Source organism: Schistocerca serialis, chromosome 5, assembly GCF_023864345.2.
Source record: "Schistocerca serialis cubense isolate TAMUIC-IGC-003099 chromosome 5, iqSchSeri2.2, whole genome shotgun sequence".
In the NCBI taxonomy this organism is placed as follows: domain Eukaryota; kingdom Metazoa; phylum Arthropoda; class Insecta; order Orthoptera; family Acrididae; genus Schistocerca; species Schistocerca serialis.
This window is the reverse complement of record NC_064642.1, coordinates 446394721-446412648: the sequence shown is the minus strand read 5'-3', so window position 1 is coordinate 446412648 and position 17928 is coordinate 446394721. Positions and strand designations below refer to the sequence as shown.

General features: G+C 42.9%; 1 protein-coding gene across 1 annotated transcript in view; it reads right to left on the bottom strand.

The window, feature by feature from the left end:
• The window catches only part of LOC126480897 (neural cell adhesion molecule 2), a 586813-nt gene that overhangs the window by 68648 nt on the left and 500237 nt on the right, over positions 1-17928 (bottom strand). The window contains exon 11 of the mRNA XM_050104295.1: positions 5155-5294. Within this exon, the coding sequence (XP_049960252.1) occupies positions 5155-5294 (140 nt within the window). The remainder of the gene's footprint in view (positions 1-5154; positions 5295-17928) is intronic.

Here is a 17928-nt window from a genome sequence, read left to right as displayed (position 1 = left end):
TACATGAAATTAGAATACGTTATAAATTCTTACCAAATTAACAGAAAACTTAAAATCCAGCTGAATAACGAGATTATCAACTGTTTTACGACAAAATCCTAGAATACAATGTTCTGAAGGTTTTGAAGAAACAATATGGGAAGGGATCTTTTCTTGTGATGTACAACAAGTATACGCCGTGGCAAATTACAGCAAAGTCATTCCTGTACTCTCCTTGAATTATATTCCGTTTGGAGTACGTCGTTGGAATCACGTACTGTTTAGGAAGCAATTTTGACATCATTTTGGAAGTGGCTCCTTATGTCAGGTAAGTAATTGCATTAAATGATACTTTAAGTGAAATTCTGTTTGAACTGATCTCGAAAATTACAAATTTCAATGTATCGTTTCTTAAACGTCGTCTATGTTGGTTCTCGTATTTTGGCAAAGGCGGTAAGAAAGCATCTTCCTTTTAGCATCTTTGTTCGGTTGCCCAGACTAGATACCTTTTGTTGTCAGCCATAATTTTCAGTAAAAGAAATCAACAGATCGGCCTTTGTCATTAACAAGTATCTGTGCGTGCCGTGCTGCATTTACCGACTGTTACGACAATTACTTGTTCTCTGATTATAAAGCAACTTATTTTCAATAAACGTGTAAAGAGAGGACCGTTGGAAGTTTATCCTATATTAGGTTTCACTCAACTGTACCGCTAGAAGCTTGTCTATGAAGAAATTGAGTAAAACAAATATAAGAAGAACGTTAAGGGATTACGGACCCTTCATCATTGAGTTAATGAGGAAGAAAGAGGAGAAAGAAGGAGAACATAAATTGTTTGGGGATTACGCTTAATTTTCTTTATTGTGTGTATATAGACCAATCGTGCTGGACGGTTCAGATTACGGTTTTCCGTATTTACCTGTACTCGCATGGGGTAGTAACTGGAAAGGCTAGGGACAATATGAGATCAAGTTCTCGTCCAAATCTTGTCCATCGTTTAAAAATACGTCACTTCACCACAGGTTTAGACATAAACCTGTATTTCTTTTAAATGGCAATATAGTGGAGTTATGATTTGAAATTCAATATTTGATTTTGAGTTTTCTCTATTACTGCATATTATCTTGCAGCTTTTCACACATTATTTCAGTTCCAATTTCAAGCTCTTGTAAAAGGGACTGATGACCCGGTAGTTCGGACCCTATCGGTCACTATCAATGGACCTCCCTGGAGAAAAGAAACTATCGGTTGAAAGAGTCCGCTTTCAAATCAAATGTGATTAATTTGCACTCTAACCGTAAATGACAGAAGGTGGCATTTTTGGTACAAGATTTCTGATCAAACTACCTCCACCACAAGCTAATGTTTGAGGCAGCTGACACAGCGAACGTCGGTTTCAAGTTTGTGACGACATGATTACACCCATTATTATACCTACATGGTGGAGGTGGATACAGGAATCATGTATTACCGTCCTTGCAGTGGTAGGAATGGGGGTTGTAAGGTACTGCGTTGTTCCGACGTATTATGTGCTACGATATGTAGATAACTGATCCGTACTTGTGCAGTCGGATTTCTTTTCCCCATATTTTTGGTAAGAAGGGAGAGCTTGAAGCTCGGTGACTGCACACAGCGTGTTTCTCAGAAAGTATCAATGAGACAGTCGTGCGTAACGTCCCCATTCGACTGTCGGATGACAATTAACCGTTTCCCATCACTTCACGCAACTAAGATTTTCAGAGAGGTTGCTAATAAGATTTCATACAATGGCGTAAAATATGGGAAATTTACGTCCTCACTTTCCTTCTCTTCTCAACCAAATGTTCAAATGTGTGTGAAATCTTATGGGACTTAACTGCTAAGGTCATCAGTCCCTAAGCTTACACACTACTTAACCTAAGTTATCCTAAGGAAAAACACACACACCCATACCCGAGGGAGAACTCGAACCTCCGCCGGTATCAGCTCTCAACCAAATACTGATTGCTAATTTCATTATAAATGTGTCCGGGTGAGTGTGGCTTCACGTGGGGATGACTCTCCCATATAGTACGCAATGTCCGGGTAGTGGCTTCACAAGTACGTTAGACAACAAAACTGATGATACAGTGTTGAGCAAAACTCAAGGACGAAAGTAACTTTCGCTTGATGTATCACTGCTAGGTAACATACCTCGATTGAAGTTGGTTGATACATAAAAAGGACTGCCTTAGAATCGTGCAGTAGGTAACTGAAATAAATTTGCAATAAGATGAGGAGAGATGACACTGTTATTCAAAGACAATAATTACACTGAAATCACTGCGATTTATGGTGTTCCCCTGCACATTACAAAATGAGGGTCATAGCTCATAATTGAGTGTGTGATCACCGGGGACGGCAGTGCACGCTTTGCAAGGTACTCCCATGCTGGCCACAAGATTCGTAAGGAGTTCATTTGGTATGGAACTCTATTCCTCGCCAGGGCTGTTGACAACTGCTGGATGGTCGCTCTTACATGTCGATGTCTAAAGTACGTCTCCACAACCCATCCGACACGTGCTCGATGTGGTTCAAGTCGGCTGAACGTGCAGGCCAGTCTGTTCGGCAAGTATCGTCTAGTTCTAAGAGCTGCTTCAGCTCCGCTGATCGATGGCGTTGCTCATTGTCATCCATAAAAATGAAGTCAGTGATGGATGCACCCTTGAAAAGACCATCATTTGGTAGGAATAGGTCGGTGATTGTAGTGTGTTCAATGCTTTGCAAGTCAGTACATTATTGTCATGTCCATTATAATTATCCGGACTGTTATGCCGTGGTCGGTTGATGAATTCTGTGTCAATTCCCAACTTTTCGTCCCCGTCTGCGGCAGACATCTTCAAGGGGGTCTGTAGCTCGATGGAGGGTCCAACACACCCACTGGCTCGCTACTGGGTCATTAACCGACCACGGCATAACAGCCCAGATAATTATAATGGACATGACATTTCCGGTCGTGTAAGTCTACATTTTAGTTCAAAATGGTTCAAATGGCTCTGAGCACTATGCGACTTAACTTCTGAGGTCATCAGTCGCCTAGAACTTAGAACTAATTAAACCTAACTAACCTAAGGACATCACACACATCCATGCCCGAGGCAGGATTCGAACCTGCGACCGTAGCGGTCGCTCGGCTCCAGACTGTAGCGCCTAGAACCGCACGGCCACTACGGCCGGCTACATTTTAGTATCAGTACATTATTGCAACATTGACGTTCCAGACAACTTAACGTGTGAACTAGTAAAACAATCATTTTCGAAAATATTCCCACCTTTCGCCATGTAAAGGTAAGCCCAACATTGTCGAACATGATCGGTTTGATGGTCCAGATCCGTACTGATCTCCAAATCTTTGAACATGGTACACTCACCGGTCACCATTACTGTGACGCAGCACTCATTCCTCAAGTGCGTTATTTGAAGGGTGCATTTGATCTTTATTTCACTACATAGATGACACTGCGCGACGACATCCAACAGCACCGGTGCAGGAGCTCTAGCTCCGACTTAAATTCCATTGAGCATGTGTGGAATGCGCTGGGGAGACGTACTGCATGACTTCCACATGCACCGACATCGGTCCACAGTTGTCAACAGTGCTGGAGGAGGAATGGGACTCCTTACGACAAGGAATCGTTACAAACCTTCTGGTTACCATGTGAGTACTTTAGACAGTATGTTTTGGTGTCAATGGTGATCACCCCCAACCCTCCCCCTCCCACGCCCGATTATGAACTATATCTCGTCATTTGTAATGTCCAAGGGAACTATCACGAAATGCAGTAATGTTATGTCTGTTCGTCTGCTGCATATTTATTTCAGTTATCTTCTGTACTTTATTACAGCAGTTCTTTGTAAGCAAGGTCCAAGTGTGATCGAGTTATGTTACTTGGAATTGACACATCCTGCGGAAAACATGCGAAAGGTACTTCCGTCATTATGTTTGCATACCAGTGCACTTCAGTTCGAGCTGCTACGTATATGACTCATTACCTGTGGCCTGATTTACTGGTGCCTAATAAGGTGCGTTTAAGGGGGGTAGAACGTCACACGGCCGACTTGGTGCACGAGAGGCACCAGTAGACATTTTAATTCCCAGTGCCTATACTTTTACAAATAAATTCATAAAGCTTTGTCAGCACGACCAGGAAGGATTCAAGGTTCTCACTCATAACAGTGGAAGTTGAAAAACATAACAAAATAATTTTTTTAGATATGAAATTTCATCATTTTGTCACTTACAGTTGCCTTCAATTGTTGCTATAGGTACATTTTTCTTCACAAGTAAGAGAGATTCTTTGATGAATTTTGCACAGCATACAAACCATACTTACAGATGCATGAAACTCTAGAATTTTCCAAATCTATTAAAAACTGTGGTAAAGATTGAGATAAATATCTACAAAATTTGATTTTTGTCAAAACATAAAGTTTAATACGTAACAGCTTATTCATTTTTTCATAAGTTAAATAGATTCTAGAGTTTCAGACACCTGTAAGTATGGTTTGTATGCTGTGCAAAATTCACCGAAGAATCTCTCTTACTTATGAAGAAAAGTGTACCTATAGCAACAAATGCAGCCAATTGTAAGTGAAGAAATGATGAAATTTCACATGTAAAAGAATTTATTTTGTTATGTTTTTGAACTTCCGCTGCTGTGAGTGTGAATCCTGAATACTTCCTGGTCATGCTGACAAAGTTTTACGAATTTACTTGTAAAAGTGTAGACAGTGGAAATTAAAATGTCCTGTGGTGCGTCTCCTGCTCTAAGTCGGCCCGTTTGACGTCCTACCCGCCTTAAGTGAAACAAAATTCCATCCACCAACGTTCGTGACGGAAGCCAGCACCTACGCATTGTTAACGACTTCGGCGACGTAGATATTTTTACAGGTAAAACCACATAATTAAGATACTAAATCCGGCAGTGTTGTGTATCTGTAGATGTACTGTGGTACCAGGAGTCACTAGATGCGACTGTTTAGAACGAGTTGAGCGGGCTGTGTAAGAGACGAGACGCGTTGCGGCGTTTCGGTAGCAGAGCATACTGGACGTTGAAAGCCAGGTGACATGTAAGTGACAGGAGGTTGGGGGGGGGGGGGGCGGTGCGGCAGGGCGACAGCGTCACACATAGGCGGTTGTTAAGGGCGGCTACTGACCTTGTCGTGTCGCGGCTGGCGGCGGTGCCGGTGGCGGCGGTAGAGGGCGACGATGACGGCGCAGACGACGGCGAGCAGCGCGGCCGCCGTGGCCACCAGCGCCGTCAGGACGGGGTTCATCGGCGCCGCAGACGACGGCCCTGCGGACACGCACACATATAGGCTCACCACGAGCTCCAGGCCACACACGGTCGCCATTCTGCGTGGTAAATTTCCCCGCCTCTTGTATGTGGGTCTAGGTCCAGGGTAGCTCTGGAAAAAGGAAGGATGGACTGTTGGATTTAACGTCACGTCGACATCGTTGTCCTTAGAGATGGAGCACAAACTCGGATTGTGTCAAGGATGGCCGCGCTCAATCTAAGAAACCATCCTGGCATTTGCTTATAGCGATTTACAGAAATCACGGAAAAGCTAAATCTGGATGGCCGGACGCGGGTTTGATCAACACCGACTCAAAGGAAGGCCTCGGCGCTTGTTGGTTCAAAATGGCTCTGAGAACTATGGGACTCAACTGCTGAGGTCATTAGTCCCCTAGAACTTAGAACTAGTTAAACCTAACTAACCTAAGGACATCACAAACATCCATGCTCGAGGCAGGATTCGAACCTGCGACCTTAGGCGCTTGTTGGTGACGTCACGTCAGCTAGGCACGGCGAACGCCAGGTCTGTTGCAGGCAGAAACGCCTGGGCGTGCTTATCACTATAAATCTCTTATTTTTGGACAAACTGTTTGGTATTGTTTTGGATTCTGCAGTTATACTTAGATGAAAGATTTTCTTACTATAGTAAAGCTACAAATGAAGATCATAGTTCTCTATTACTGAATCCTGTCGAAACAAACGTACATCAATATGAGAAGATGTTTTGCCCCATTGCAAGCTTCGGAAATTTTACATTCAAGAAACTAAATTTACTTGATCCATTTTGCTATCGAAACTTACCCCAACCCCCTTACAATGAACTCGTTTCTTTTATTTATTTATTTATTTTCGTTTGAGATCGTCACTGGAAATGTGAACTAATTTACACGTGTAAATGTCCAACTGTTGCCAGTAATGAGATTACTGTCGTTTTCAACGAAAGAAATTCTAAACAGAAAACAAAATAGCTTCATATATCGAAAATACTGCTGAGCTTAAACTTTTTCAAACGTGCACATTAGAAAAGATAAATATTCCTCTCTTGCAACTGAAAGGAGAAACCTTATAAGATAAAAAAATTTATTTGATAAAACAAGTAGCTCTCTTTTTCCTCTTCTTCTGTCCCCCACCTCCTCCCCAAACGTGTACAATCGCAAGATATTTTATTAACATTCAGTGCTCCTCATCCCATAGTCAACCAAATTACCTAAAGAAGGGCACCAATATGTTCACAGTTTCTTGTAAAAGCAACCCAGTACAAACGTAACTTCCTCAGATTTACAAATAGAGTAAAGAAGCACAAATTCTGTGGCTGCTAGACCATGAAGTTGTTTTTGTACGTCAATCCTTAGAACAGATGGAAATTTAAGATCAGGAGTAGACTATTTGTTAAGAAGTGTAATGAATTGCACAATTAATTGATTGCAGAAATCTCTCAGAACAATGTATGTTGGTCAACTACCGCCAATAGTTTCACATTTTCCTGTGTCAGAGAGGGAGACACCACCATTATGAGTACGCCTGCAACAGACTGACGTCACGAACAAGCGCCGAGGCCTTCCTTTGAGTCGGCGTTGGTTTGATACGCCGTCCTCCCGAATGCGAGCACGGTCGCAGCTCTTTAAGCCTGGAGCAGTTACAGCCTCACTTGGAATTTCCTCGCAGATTAAAATTGTGTGCAAGACCGAGACTCGAACTTTGGAGGGTAGGAGACGAGGTACTGGCAGAAGTTAAGCTGTGAGGACGGGGTGTGAGTCGTGCTTGGGTAGCTCAGATGGTAGAGCACTTGCCTGCGGAAGGCAAAGGTCCCGAGTTCGAGTCTCGGTTTGGCACACAGTTTTAATTAGCCAGGAAGTTTCATATCAGCGCACACTCCGCTGCAGAGTGAATGTCTCATTCTGGAAACATCCCCCAGGCTGTGGCCAAGCCATGTCTTCGTAATATCCTTTTTTTCAGGGGTGTTAGTTCTGCAAGGTTCGCAGGAGAGCTTCTGTAAAGTTTGGAAGGTAGGAGACGAGGTACTGGAGGAAGTAAAGCTGTGAGGACGGGTCGTGAGTTGTGCTTGGGTAGCTCAGATGGTAGAGCACTTGCCCGTCAAAGGCAAAGTTCCCGAGTTCGAGTCTCGGTCCGGCACACAGTTTTAATCTGCCAGGAAGTTTCATATCAGTGCACACTCCGCTGCAGAGTGAATATCTCATTCTAGCCTCATTTGGGTCAGACATGACTGTCGCAACAGCATACACACTGCGCACGTCACCGTATGGTGCATGGCGGACAATACCTTGTACCACTATTTGTCATCTCCTTTACTGTTCCACTTGCAAATGGAGCGACTTAAGAAAGATTGTATACATGCCTCTGTAAAACCCTTTAATTCTCTTATCTTGATTTCGCGTTCCTTACACTAAATTATGTTGGCAGCAGTCACCTCCATATTTGCCACCACAACAGGTATTCCTATTTTAGATCACAAAGCATCTCCGTAATATTCACCTGTTGGCCGAATCTACCGGTAACAAATCTACCAGGATTACTGCGAGGTCATCCTTTAATCCGGGCTGGTGGGTATCCCAAACACTCGACCAGAAATCATGAACGGTTTGCATCAATATTCTATAAGCGGTCTCCCTTATAGAAGAGTAACACTTTCCTATAGTTCTCGTAATTAACCGAAGTCGACGATTCGCCAGCCCGATTTCTCACCTTAAGTGCTGACTTCATTTCATACCGCCTTGTAACGTTACGCCTGGATATTTAATCGACGTGACTGTATCAAGCAGCACGCCGTTCGAACATTACAGAAATTAGGACTCGTACGGAGAAACATATACCGTCGTTTTTCTCTCACTCCATTTGAGAATGGACTAGGAAAGGAAATGATTGGGAGTTTTATGGTGGGTTGCGGAATATGTATGTAGATGTAAATGTAAATTTCTTTTTCCTCCTCATCTGCGTTAACTTACGTTTTCCTACACTTAGAGCAAGCCGCATGAATCACCCCAAATTCAGATTTATCTCAGTCACCCTGTATCCTTCTGTAGTCACTCGACCACAATACTTTCCTGCATATTACAGCGTCATCAGCAAACATCTTCATATTGCTGCTCAGCATATCCATCGAATAATTTATATAGAGAGACAGTAATAGCGGTCCTATCGCACTTCTCTTGGCCACTCCTGGCCATATCCTGATCTCTGATGAACACTAGACATCGAGGACAACGTGCTGAATTGTATTACTTTGAAAGTCTTCGAACCACTCTCACATCTGGGAACTTATTGCGTATGCATGGAGCTTCGCTAACAGTCTGCCGTGAGATAACGTGTGAGACGATTTTCGGAAGTCTAGGAGTATGGAAACTGCCTTTTGCGCTTACCCATTATTAGCATGATATGCTGTGACTAAAGGGAAAGCTGAGTTTCTCAAAAGATATTCTTTCTAAATCCGTGCTGAATTATGAAGAAAAGCTTTTCTTTCTCAAGGGAGTTTATTGTATAAGAACTCACGAATTATCCAGCAAACCTGTGTTAAGGATATTCGCCTGTAATTTTCTGGGTAAATCTTTTGCCCTTCTTATGTACAAGAGTCGCCATCGTTGGTTCTTTTATTTTTCAGTCTCTTGGGATTTTGCTCTGGGCGAGAGACTGACGATAAATGAAATGGTGCTATTATTGTAGAGTAATCGGACCTGGCGACTTCAGTTGCTCTCAGCTGCTTCTCTACGCCAGGGGTACCTGTTATTACGTTACCTATGTGAGAGTCTGTGCTACCGTCAAAAGACGGTACGTCTCTTCTATCTTCCTGTTTGAATGCCTTCTTAAATGCGAAATTTAAAAGTTCGGCTTTTATTTTGCTATCTTCTACTGCCGTACGAGGCTAGTTGTCGAGTGACCGGATAGAAGACATGGAACAGCTTAGTGACTTTGCGTAGGGCCAGCATTTTCTCTGTTTCTCATCAATAAATATCGCTAAGGTATGACGGTGGAAGTTGTTATATGCTTCACTCATCGATCTCTATAGAAGCTGGAATATCAACTAACATTTGCCTGTCGACATCGTTCTTTCTTGAACCGAGAGTGCATCAGTCTCTAATTCCACAGCATTTTCCTGATTTTGTAAATAAACAACGACGCATTTATCTGTTCTTAAGTCACCTGCTCGTCAACATATTTCTACAGAGTGCTATTTACAGCCAGTTCAAAATTTGTTCATAATTCCTCCAAGTCCATCACATTGGAACTAAATGATGTCCATTCATTGTCTAAGTAAGACGCTAACTTCTTATGTCCTCATTTCAGCAAAGTACTCTTTCCGTCCTCTTGATGAATTTTGTTAACTTTAGTAACGACCGTCGTTATGATTACGTCATAATCTGTAATCCTTGTCTCTATGCTGACATTGTCAATAATCAGGCATGTTTGCGGCTAAAGTATTTTCATTTCGTGTGGGTTATCGATTCAGATACTAACTAACTAACTAAATAGGACAGTTTTTGGAAAACGTGTTCAGAACTTTTTGACAAGAATGTCTCTATGCACCATCTGTAATGAATCCATGGACGTCGCAGTTTGTAGTCGGTAGGTCAAATATGTCTCCAGTGAAGGCTGCATGATCTGAGCATTTCCAAGCATTGAGCACACAGCTTTTTGGAATGAATCCACAACTGGTACGGTGGATCAGGTGACCGGTAAAAACTTGCTGTAGTTAGCTTCAGTTCACCTATGCCTGCTACTCGGGTCCAGATAACTTCGTAAGTCAGGCTCGACTCGATGGACAATATTTTCGTCATCTGCAATGAACATTCCCCATCCTATGGCGTCTGTTCTGTCTTTTCGATATAAGTTTCTGTCTTGTTAAATATTTCGGTGCTTTCTACTTCGGGTTTCGTCCAGCTCTCGGTTCCGAGTATAACTTTCCTGAAGGAGGAGGCAGTGAGGCATAGCCAATCGATACACCTGGTGTTTGGCAAGTCGCCTGTGTACAAACAAGGCTAACGCCCTTCAACGAATCTGTCGCTGGCCGAGTGACCAAACTATAGTAAACAGGCCGATATTACTACGTAAACAAAACAGTGATTTACTACTAATTACATACTGTAGAAGGCATATATTAGTTACGAAAGATTACTGTATTATTTCGGCTAACGTATTCTGTTCTGCGGATATACGATAAAAATTCTCTGCAAGTATGTCCAATGTTAGCAACAGACTAGTAACAATACAGAAAAACCCCTTGAGTTCGGCGTTTACACCGCTACTACTGAAATCTCTCATCCTTCACTCTTCGAAATTGCGATCGTGACATTTAAATTCCCCATCACTTAGAAGTGCCCGTGGACTTCGGATCAAATATAATATATTTAGCTTGTTGGTAATCTGCTTTCCACTACTCCCCTTTGCGGTTTGGTTTGTTTACCCGGAGTCTTAAACATCTACGACAGAAAAGTTTAGTCTACAAACTTTGGCATGGGTATCTTGTTATTTCGTACTTGTTTTCAGAGCTACTTTCAATTCTTTGACACTCTCGTTACATAGAAATTACAACAAAATATAACACCACGTTGGCATTTTCGAGTTTCCACATTATACCTAGTATGTTTTTTGTAGACAGAGCATGATGCCCGTGTGGCTTTGTCCTTCTGTTCTTAGTATTTCGAGCAGTTTTCATATTTTTCTCCCTCGAAGATTCCTATTTGCTCAAGAAATGGCAAGAATGGTTTCTGTTTGTTCTCAATTTCCCTTCTTTCGACTAAACATCGATACTACTTCCTTTTTACAACCAAAGATATGTTCATTCACTACGTCGCGTACACTGTTTCTCTTAGGTACAATTTAGTCAGCAGTTTACAATAGCAGTCTAGGAAAAGGTTATAAAGGATTAAAAGTAATCATGAGACGTTCATCATGTCCAGAAATATTTCAAATTTCATAACCTATTCGTGAGTGTGAAGCTTGACGATTCGACCTTTTACTAGAGAAACTGAAAATGTCAGTAGCATGAGTTTACAGGATCTCACTGATTACATCTGCCTATAGCTTGCCAGTCGTGTATTTGTAATGAACAAATGTTTGCAGATGAAGTAATTAAAGCCGAGATGGAAACGATTATCTTAACGTTCATTTATATTTGACGACTATCAAATAGATTTATTTTGGAAAACACTTCTTTATTCACAACTGGTTTGAGCACAATTGACGGACTTATAACAATGTCTCAGTGATCAGAATCACTACCATAAAAGACTAGCAACGTAGCCACACGATGATTGTTTAACGTATTATTTTCGTCACTAATGATGACTTGTAGGTTGAACCGGCAAGCTGTTACAAGTCCACCAAACGCGATGAAGATAACTGTAAATAAAAAAATGGTTCAAATGGCTCTGAGTACTATGGGACTTAACATCTGAGGTCATCAGTCCCCTAGAACTTAGAACTACTTAAACCTAACTAACCTAAGGCCATCACACACATCCATGCCCGAGGCAGAATTCGTACCTGCGACCGTAGCGATCGTGCGGTTCCGAACTGAAGCGCCTAGAACCGCTCGGCCACCACGGCAAGCTGTAAATGAAAGACATTACCTTCACATCCTGACTGTGGTACCGCAAGCGCAGAAAATAATTTAGCAACAGTTTTCTGAATTACAGAATAATCTCAGTTCTGCTAGTTAAGAACGTAAAATTTTTAGACCGCTCAGTTTTTCAATGAACAAACTCTCCAGAGAAAACTGAAAGCTGCTTAGTGCAGGTAAGTAGCCTACACATTTCCTCAGCTACTTTCATCTGTTATCTTCGGTTGCGACATTACAGCCACAACGCTGTTTTTAATGTAGTCTTCGACACATGTCTTCACTTGACACATGATTAAGAGTACCAAATACCTGAAGACTTGCAGTAGTTCTAGTAGGGAAGAAGAGTACTCAAAAAGATTCACAGAAATTATTGGATATTTGGTGAATGTAAAGCTGTGTATTTTAGAAGAGAAATACTTCGAGTTTTAAAGCTATTAGATGGCATGTTGAGAATGCTTTGGCTGTATGATAATTCGTAAAACCATTGACGAAGTGGTAAAATTATTGCATCACTTCATTGTTTCAAGTAGTTTACCGGATTCATAAAAAAAAGAGTATCATGAAATGGTTGTAGGGCATTTTTATGTTGTTTTCAAGAGCTTGCCACTCAATCAAGTATCGTAGAATCTTCCGATTATTCATGTTTACTCCAAGCAATTAGATATCAAATGTTCACTACCAGTTTCCTATTTGTATTGTGTACTAGTAAAAAATGGTTCAAATGGCTCTGAGCACTATGGGACTCAACTGCTGAGGTCATTAGTCCCCTAGAACTTAGAACTAGTTAAACCTAACTAACCTAAGGACATCACAAACATCCATGCCCGAGGCAGGATTCGAACCTGCGACCGTAGCGGTCTTGCGGTTCCAGACTGCAGCGCCTTTAACCGCACGGCCACTTCGGCCGGCTGTGTACTAGTAAACCTCTCACTATCGTATACCTGAAGGTTATTGGGAAATACAAGGATGGATCAAAAAGTAATGCTGTTGTTCCACAAAAAATTAATAACGAATACACCACAGAGGAATTGGTACAGATCATAGCTCGGACTGTCCTGTATGCAGCAATGCCATTCAACATAGTCTCAATTCATTTGTACACATTTGCATCATGTCTGAGCCTAGTTTGCAAAAATTCAGGGTTTTGATTCTTGACCATGACTTTAAAGAACAAGGTTCGGCTGTTTATTGCGAACACTTTTGCGCCTTGTCTCGTCAAATGACATCAGCACGTACTCTATTGGCACCCGTTACAGATGTCGTTGTTTGGACGTTGCGCGTTTTATTTGCAATGTCCGTATCTCCGTTACTGAATATCTTCATCCAAAGCTGCATATTGCTGTGTCCATTGCATCGTACCCACATATTTTATTCTTGTTTGAGGTTAAAAAAGCTTTAATATCATGGGTCAAGAAGCAAAAACAGCTTTTTTTTCCAGACTGGGTTTCATGCCTGGGTCCTAAGATGGCGCAATCGTATGCAAATGCATGATGACTATGTTGAATGGTAGTTTTGTGTAAAAGACTGTTGAGGCTATAATACGCACCAGTATACGTTCATTATTAAATTTTTTATATCACAGGAGGCATTACGTTTTGGTCCACCTTTAGCTTGCGACACCCACGATGGAAACATGAGTGGAGATTTAGAAAATATATAATCTAAATGATGCACTGATCAAATTTTAATGTTGCAGTGTTAATTAACTAAACTTATAGAAAGTTTTTGCAGCTGTTGACTGGAATACTTAAACTTCCTTGAAATTCTGAAGGTAACAGGGATAAAATACAGGGATAGAATGCCTATTTACAACTTGTATAGAAACCAGACAGGAGTTACAAGAGTCTAGGAGCATGAAAGGGGGGCAGTAGTTGAGAAGAGAGTGAGACAGGGTTTTGGCCTGCCCCCGGTGTTATTCAATCAATACATTGACCGAGCAGTGAAGGAAACTAGAAAAGAATTTGGAGTATGAATTAAAGTGGAGAGAGAACTAATGAAATCTTTGAGATTTGCCGATGAAGGTGTAATTTTCTCAGAGGCAGCAAAGGTCTTGGAAGAGCACTTGAACGAAATGGATAGTGTCTTGAAAGGAGAATATAAGATGAACATCAACTAAAGGAAAACGAGGAGTCGAATCAAGTCAGGTGATGCTGAAGGAATATGACTAGGAAACGAGATACTTAAAGTGGTAGAAGAGTTCTGTTATTTGGGCAGCAGAATAACTGATGATGTCCACAGTAGAAAGGATATTAAATGTAGACTGTAAATGGCAAGGAGAGTGTTTTTAAAGAAAACAGGTGTGTTAATATCGACTGCAGAGTTCAGTGAAACATGGATGATAAACAGTTTTGTGGCACAACCTGACTATAAGAAGGGATCGGTTGATAAGACACATTCCGAGACATCAAGGGATCACCAATTTAATATTGGAAGGAACTGTGGAATGTAAAAGATGTAAAGGGAGACGAAGAGATGAATACAGTAAGCAATTCAGAAGGATATAGGTTGCAGTTGTTATTCGGAGTCGAAGGGGCTTCCACGGGCTAGAGTAGCATGGAGAGCTATATCAAACCAATCTGCGGACTGAAGGTGATCACAACAACTATCTGAATATGAAGTAAGACGTGCGACTCAGTGCTATTAACGTCTTCAGTTCGTTCACGAGATTCCGATTAAGCTTCGGTGTCAGCTGCAGTATACATTGTGAGATTTTCGAAAGGTGTCACAGTCTTCAGTTCCACGACTATTTATTTTGCAGCATATACAAAACGAAAATCTCTATAGTAGCTTCCCTTGTTGCTACACCAGCGATGTGGTTATTTAAAATTCATGTAGAATTCGATTTGTATTATTGTTTTGGCACATCAGGCTTAGTACAGTGTGACAATTATTGAACTACATGAAATAAAATTGTCATAACTTCTGAACGGTTTGCTTTAGGACGTTCAAACTGGATGGTTGGTCGCGAGTCATGATGGGAATTAGAATGCGCTTGCGTGGTTTGGTCTGGCGACGAAATCCTCTTTCATTTGGATGGGTTCGTCAATATGCAAAATTACCATATTTGGGGGACTGAGAATCCACATTTTGAGATTGAGAAGTCTCTTCACCCTCAGCGGTTGACTGTAAGGTGTGCAACGTCAAATCACGGAATGATCGGTGCATTACTCCTTAATGGCATGATAACTACCGAAAGATACATGAAGATTTTGGAAGATGACTTCATCCCCATTATGTAAAGTGATCGTAATTTCGACCCGATGTCGTTCATGCAAGACGGATTTCGAATCCATCGAAGCAAGAGTATGTTTGATGTCCTGGAGGAGTACTTTGGGGACCGCATTCTGGTTCTGCAGTACCCAGAGGCCACTGGCATGGGGCTCCATTGGCTGCCATAGTCTCCCGATCTCAGTACATGCAACACCTTTTTGTAGGACTATATTAAAGAAAAGGCGCACAGCAGTAAACCCCAAAACTACTGCTGAGATGAAAACGACCGTTCAGGAGGTCATCGGCAGGATCGAGGTTCCGACACTTCAGCGGGCCGTTCAGAATTTCGCTGTTCCTCCGCACCCAATCGTCGCCAAGGATGGCAGGCATATCGAACATGTCATAACCTAAATCCGAATATATGTAGCGTCGTTTACATGTTAAAGTGTGTGCACGCTGTAGTCTGTAATTAATGTACGTTTCCTTCATATAGTTCAACAATTGTCATTCTATATAAACTGTTTGACTACTACACGATCATTATTACAGCGGACTATGTAAATATTGAGCCTGTGAATTAGAACCGATGGAACCCCTCGTAAGCCGGCCGCAGTAGCCGAATATTAACACATTTTACAGTATACGATATTTATGTTTTACAACCCGTTCCTGCCCCTCCCCCCACCCCGCTAACCCCCTACCCATAGCCCAAATTTTTCGAAGATCGGGCCAGGGATATACCGGCAGGCGGTCGAACGAGCATGTCCCTGTGCTATAAAAGTAGTTTATGTGCTGCTTATATTTGCTTTTTACAGCCCAGTATCATAACCGTAAAAATCATCAATATTCGGCGAGAGTCAGTTTCTCAAGAGTAACGCATTCTTCTACCTTGTCCTTTCCTATTGTCCGTTCTTGGTCCCTTCAGACTTCATCAGGACTGGTCAGTTGCCTCCAGATCTCTGAAGCGTTTCCTTCCCGTCTCTTTCTCTCGCTCTCGCTTTTCGCCTCTCTCTCCCTCTCTCTTCTGTCCCTCTGTCTCGTTTTCTGTCAGCATACGGTTATGAACGTGACCCACTTTGCTCCCCCTTTTCCCTCGGACACGCGCGCGCAAGGACGCTAGCCTTTTTCCAGGCCGTACTTCGTGTCACCCCGAATTTCCATATTTTAGTTCAACTCATGTATAATTCACTTTGTCGACATCTTCAGCCGCCGCGGGCGCCCACCGACGTCGCCCGATTTTCGACGCATCCCTCACCCCGGCTGCATGCACTTGCCGCGGCCGCTCACCCCTGCGCTTCTTCCCCGCGCTCTATTCCCGTCATATCCCATGCTACGGGATCCACCCCCTCCCCCCTCTCCCACCCCGCGGCCCCCTTCGCCGCTCCCCGCTCGCCTTGCCAAGGGCCGCGCCGCCAGTAGTAGATCAAGTTATTTAAGAAGGACGCCGGAGCTGGCTTTATGATACAAACTGACGCCTGTAGTGTTGGTGTCGCTCGGAGCTTCTCGCCAAGAGCGGCGGTGTGAAAAGAGGGGCGGTAACTTTCGCCGCGGCCACCCCGGTCCCCACCGCCCCCACGCCGCTGGTGCGGGCCCCGTCCTCCGGCTACGAACGACGCCGCCGCTGGAAAACTCCGCAACAAGCCGCGCTCTGAATACCAAATGCGGCGGCTCGCGGCCTCGCTGACTTATTGTGGCGTTACTGCGCCGCGGCGCCCCGCCGACCCCACAAGCGCCGGCGACGTCGGCGCCTGCGGGCGCAACGTGCCGTGTCGCGTCCCGGCTCCTCAGCCCTCCCCGAGAGTTCGCGAGTAGCCATCAGGGGCTGCGCTGTGTGATAAACGCTCATCGCTAGCTATTGAAGTTGAAACACCTTGGAGGCACGCATACAAAAAACGCCAAATTGGCACTATGTGTAATATGCGCTTGGCTATATATACATGTAACGTAGCAAATACGTTATGTTGTGTTGTGTAAATATCTCTCCCTGTCTTTCTTATGTTTCTCTTATTTTCAAGCTACAGTTAATAATCCACATCAATAGTAAAATAGTCAAACCTTCACCTAGATTTAAGCAAAGTACCTCCACCCTTAAGTTGACGTGATAAGACTATTTATTTCATAACTCACACTTTATTAGAATTAACTCTGGAGTGGCAACAAAGTGTCTCACAGACGGTAGGCGCACTTACGAGGTGTCTGTTCTTTCGGACCTGTCTTATTTTGAATCAGCAGCCCCTATGAATTGAAGGGCTTACTTCAACAGTGGTACAAGTCCATTTTGTTCATTGTGAGATACAGAGTCCTAAAGTTAAATGAGCACTGAAAACTCTGCAGTTGAGATACCAGAAATATTCAAGCATATGGCTTCTTGCTAGAGATGAACCTTTCTTTCTATTTGTTTGGATCATTAATTACAGAAGCATTATAGGCAGAAAAGTGGAGGTAATGGACTCGTACCACTATTGAAATAAGCCCTCCAATTAAGACACTAAGAAATTATAGACATCGGATTGGAGCTGGTATCGGTTTAAATCAGTGGGGAATGTTAATAATTTTTGCTGGACCGGGATTAGAACCCATGTCACCTGCTTACTAGGCAGATGCGCTGACCACTGCGCCATCTGGACACAGTGGTCATCCTAACTGCACGAACTATCCTAGCACGCCTCCCATCAGATCCAAATTCTCAACTCATCCACGCGCTACTAAAGTTGTACCCCTTGCCACCCCTTACCCATTATCCACATTACCTACGGCACTTTTCGCCGACTCCCGTGGGATTTCGAGCCTGGTGTTCAGTGATCAGGACATCTGCCAGGACAGGACACCCACGTTCGAATCCCAGTCCGG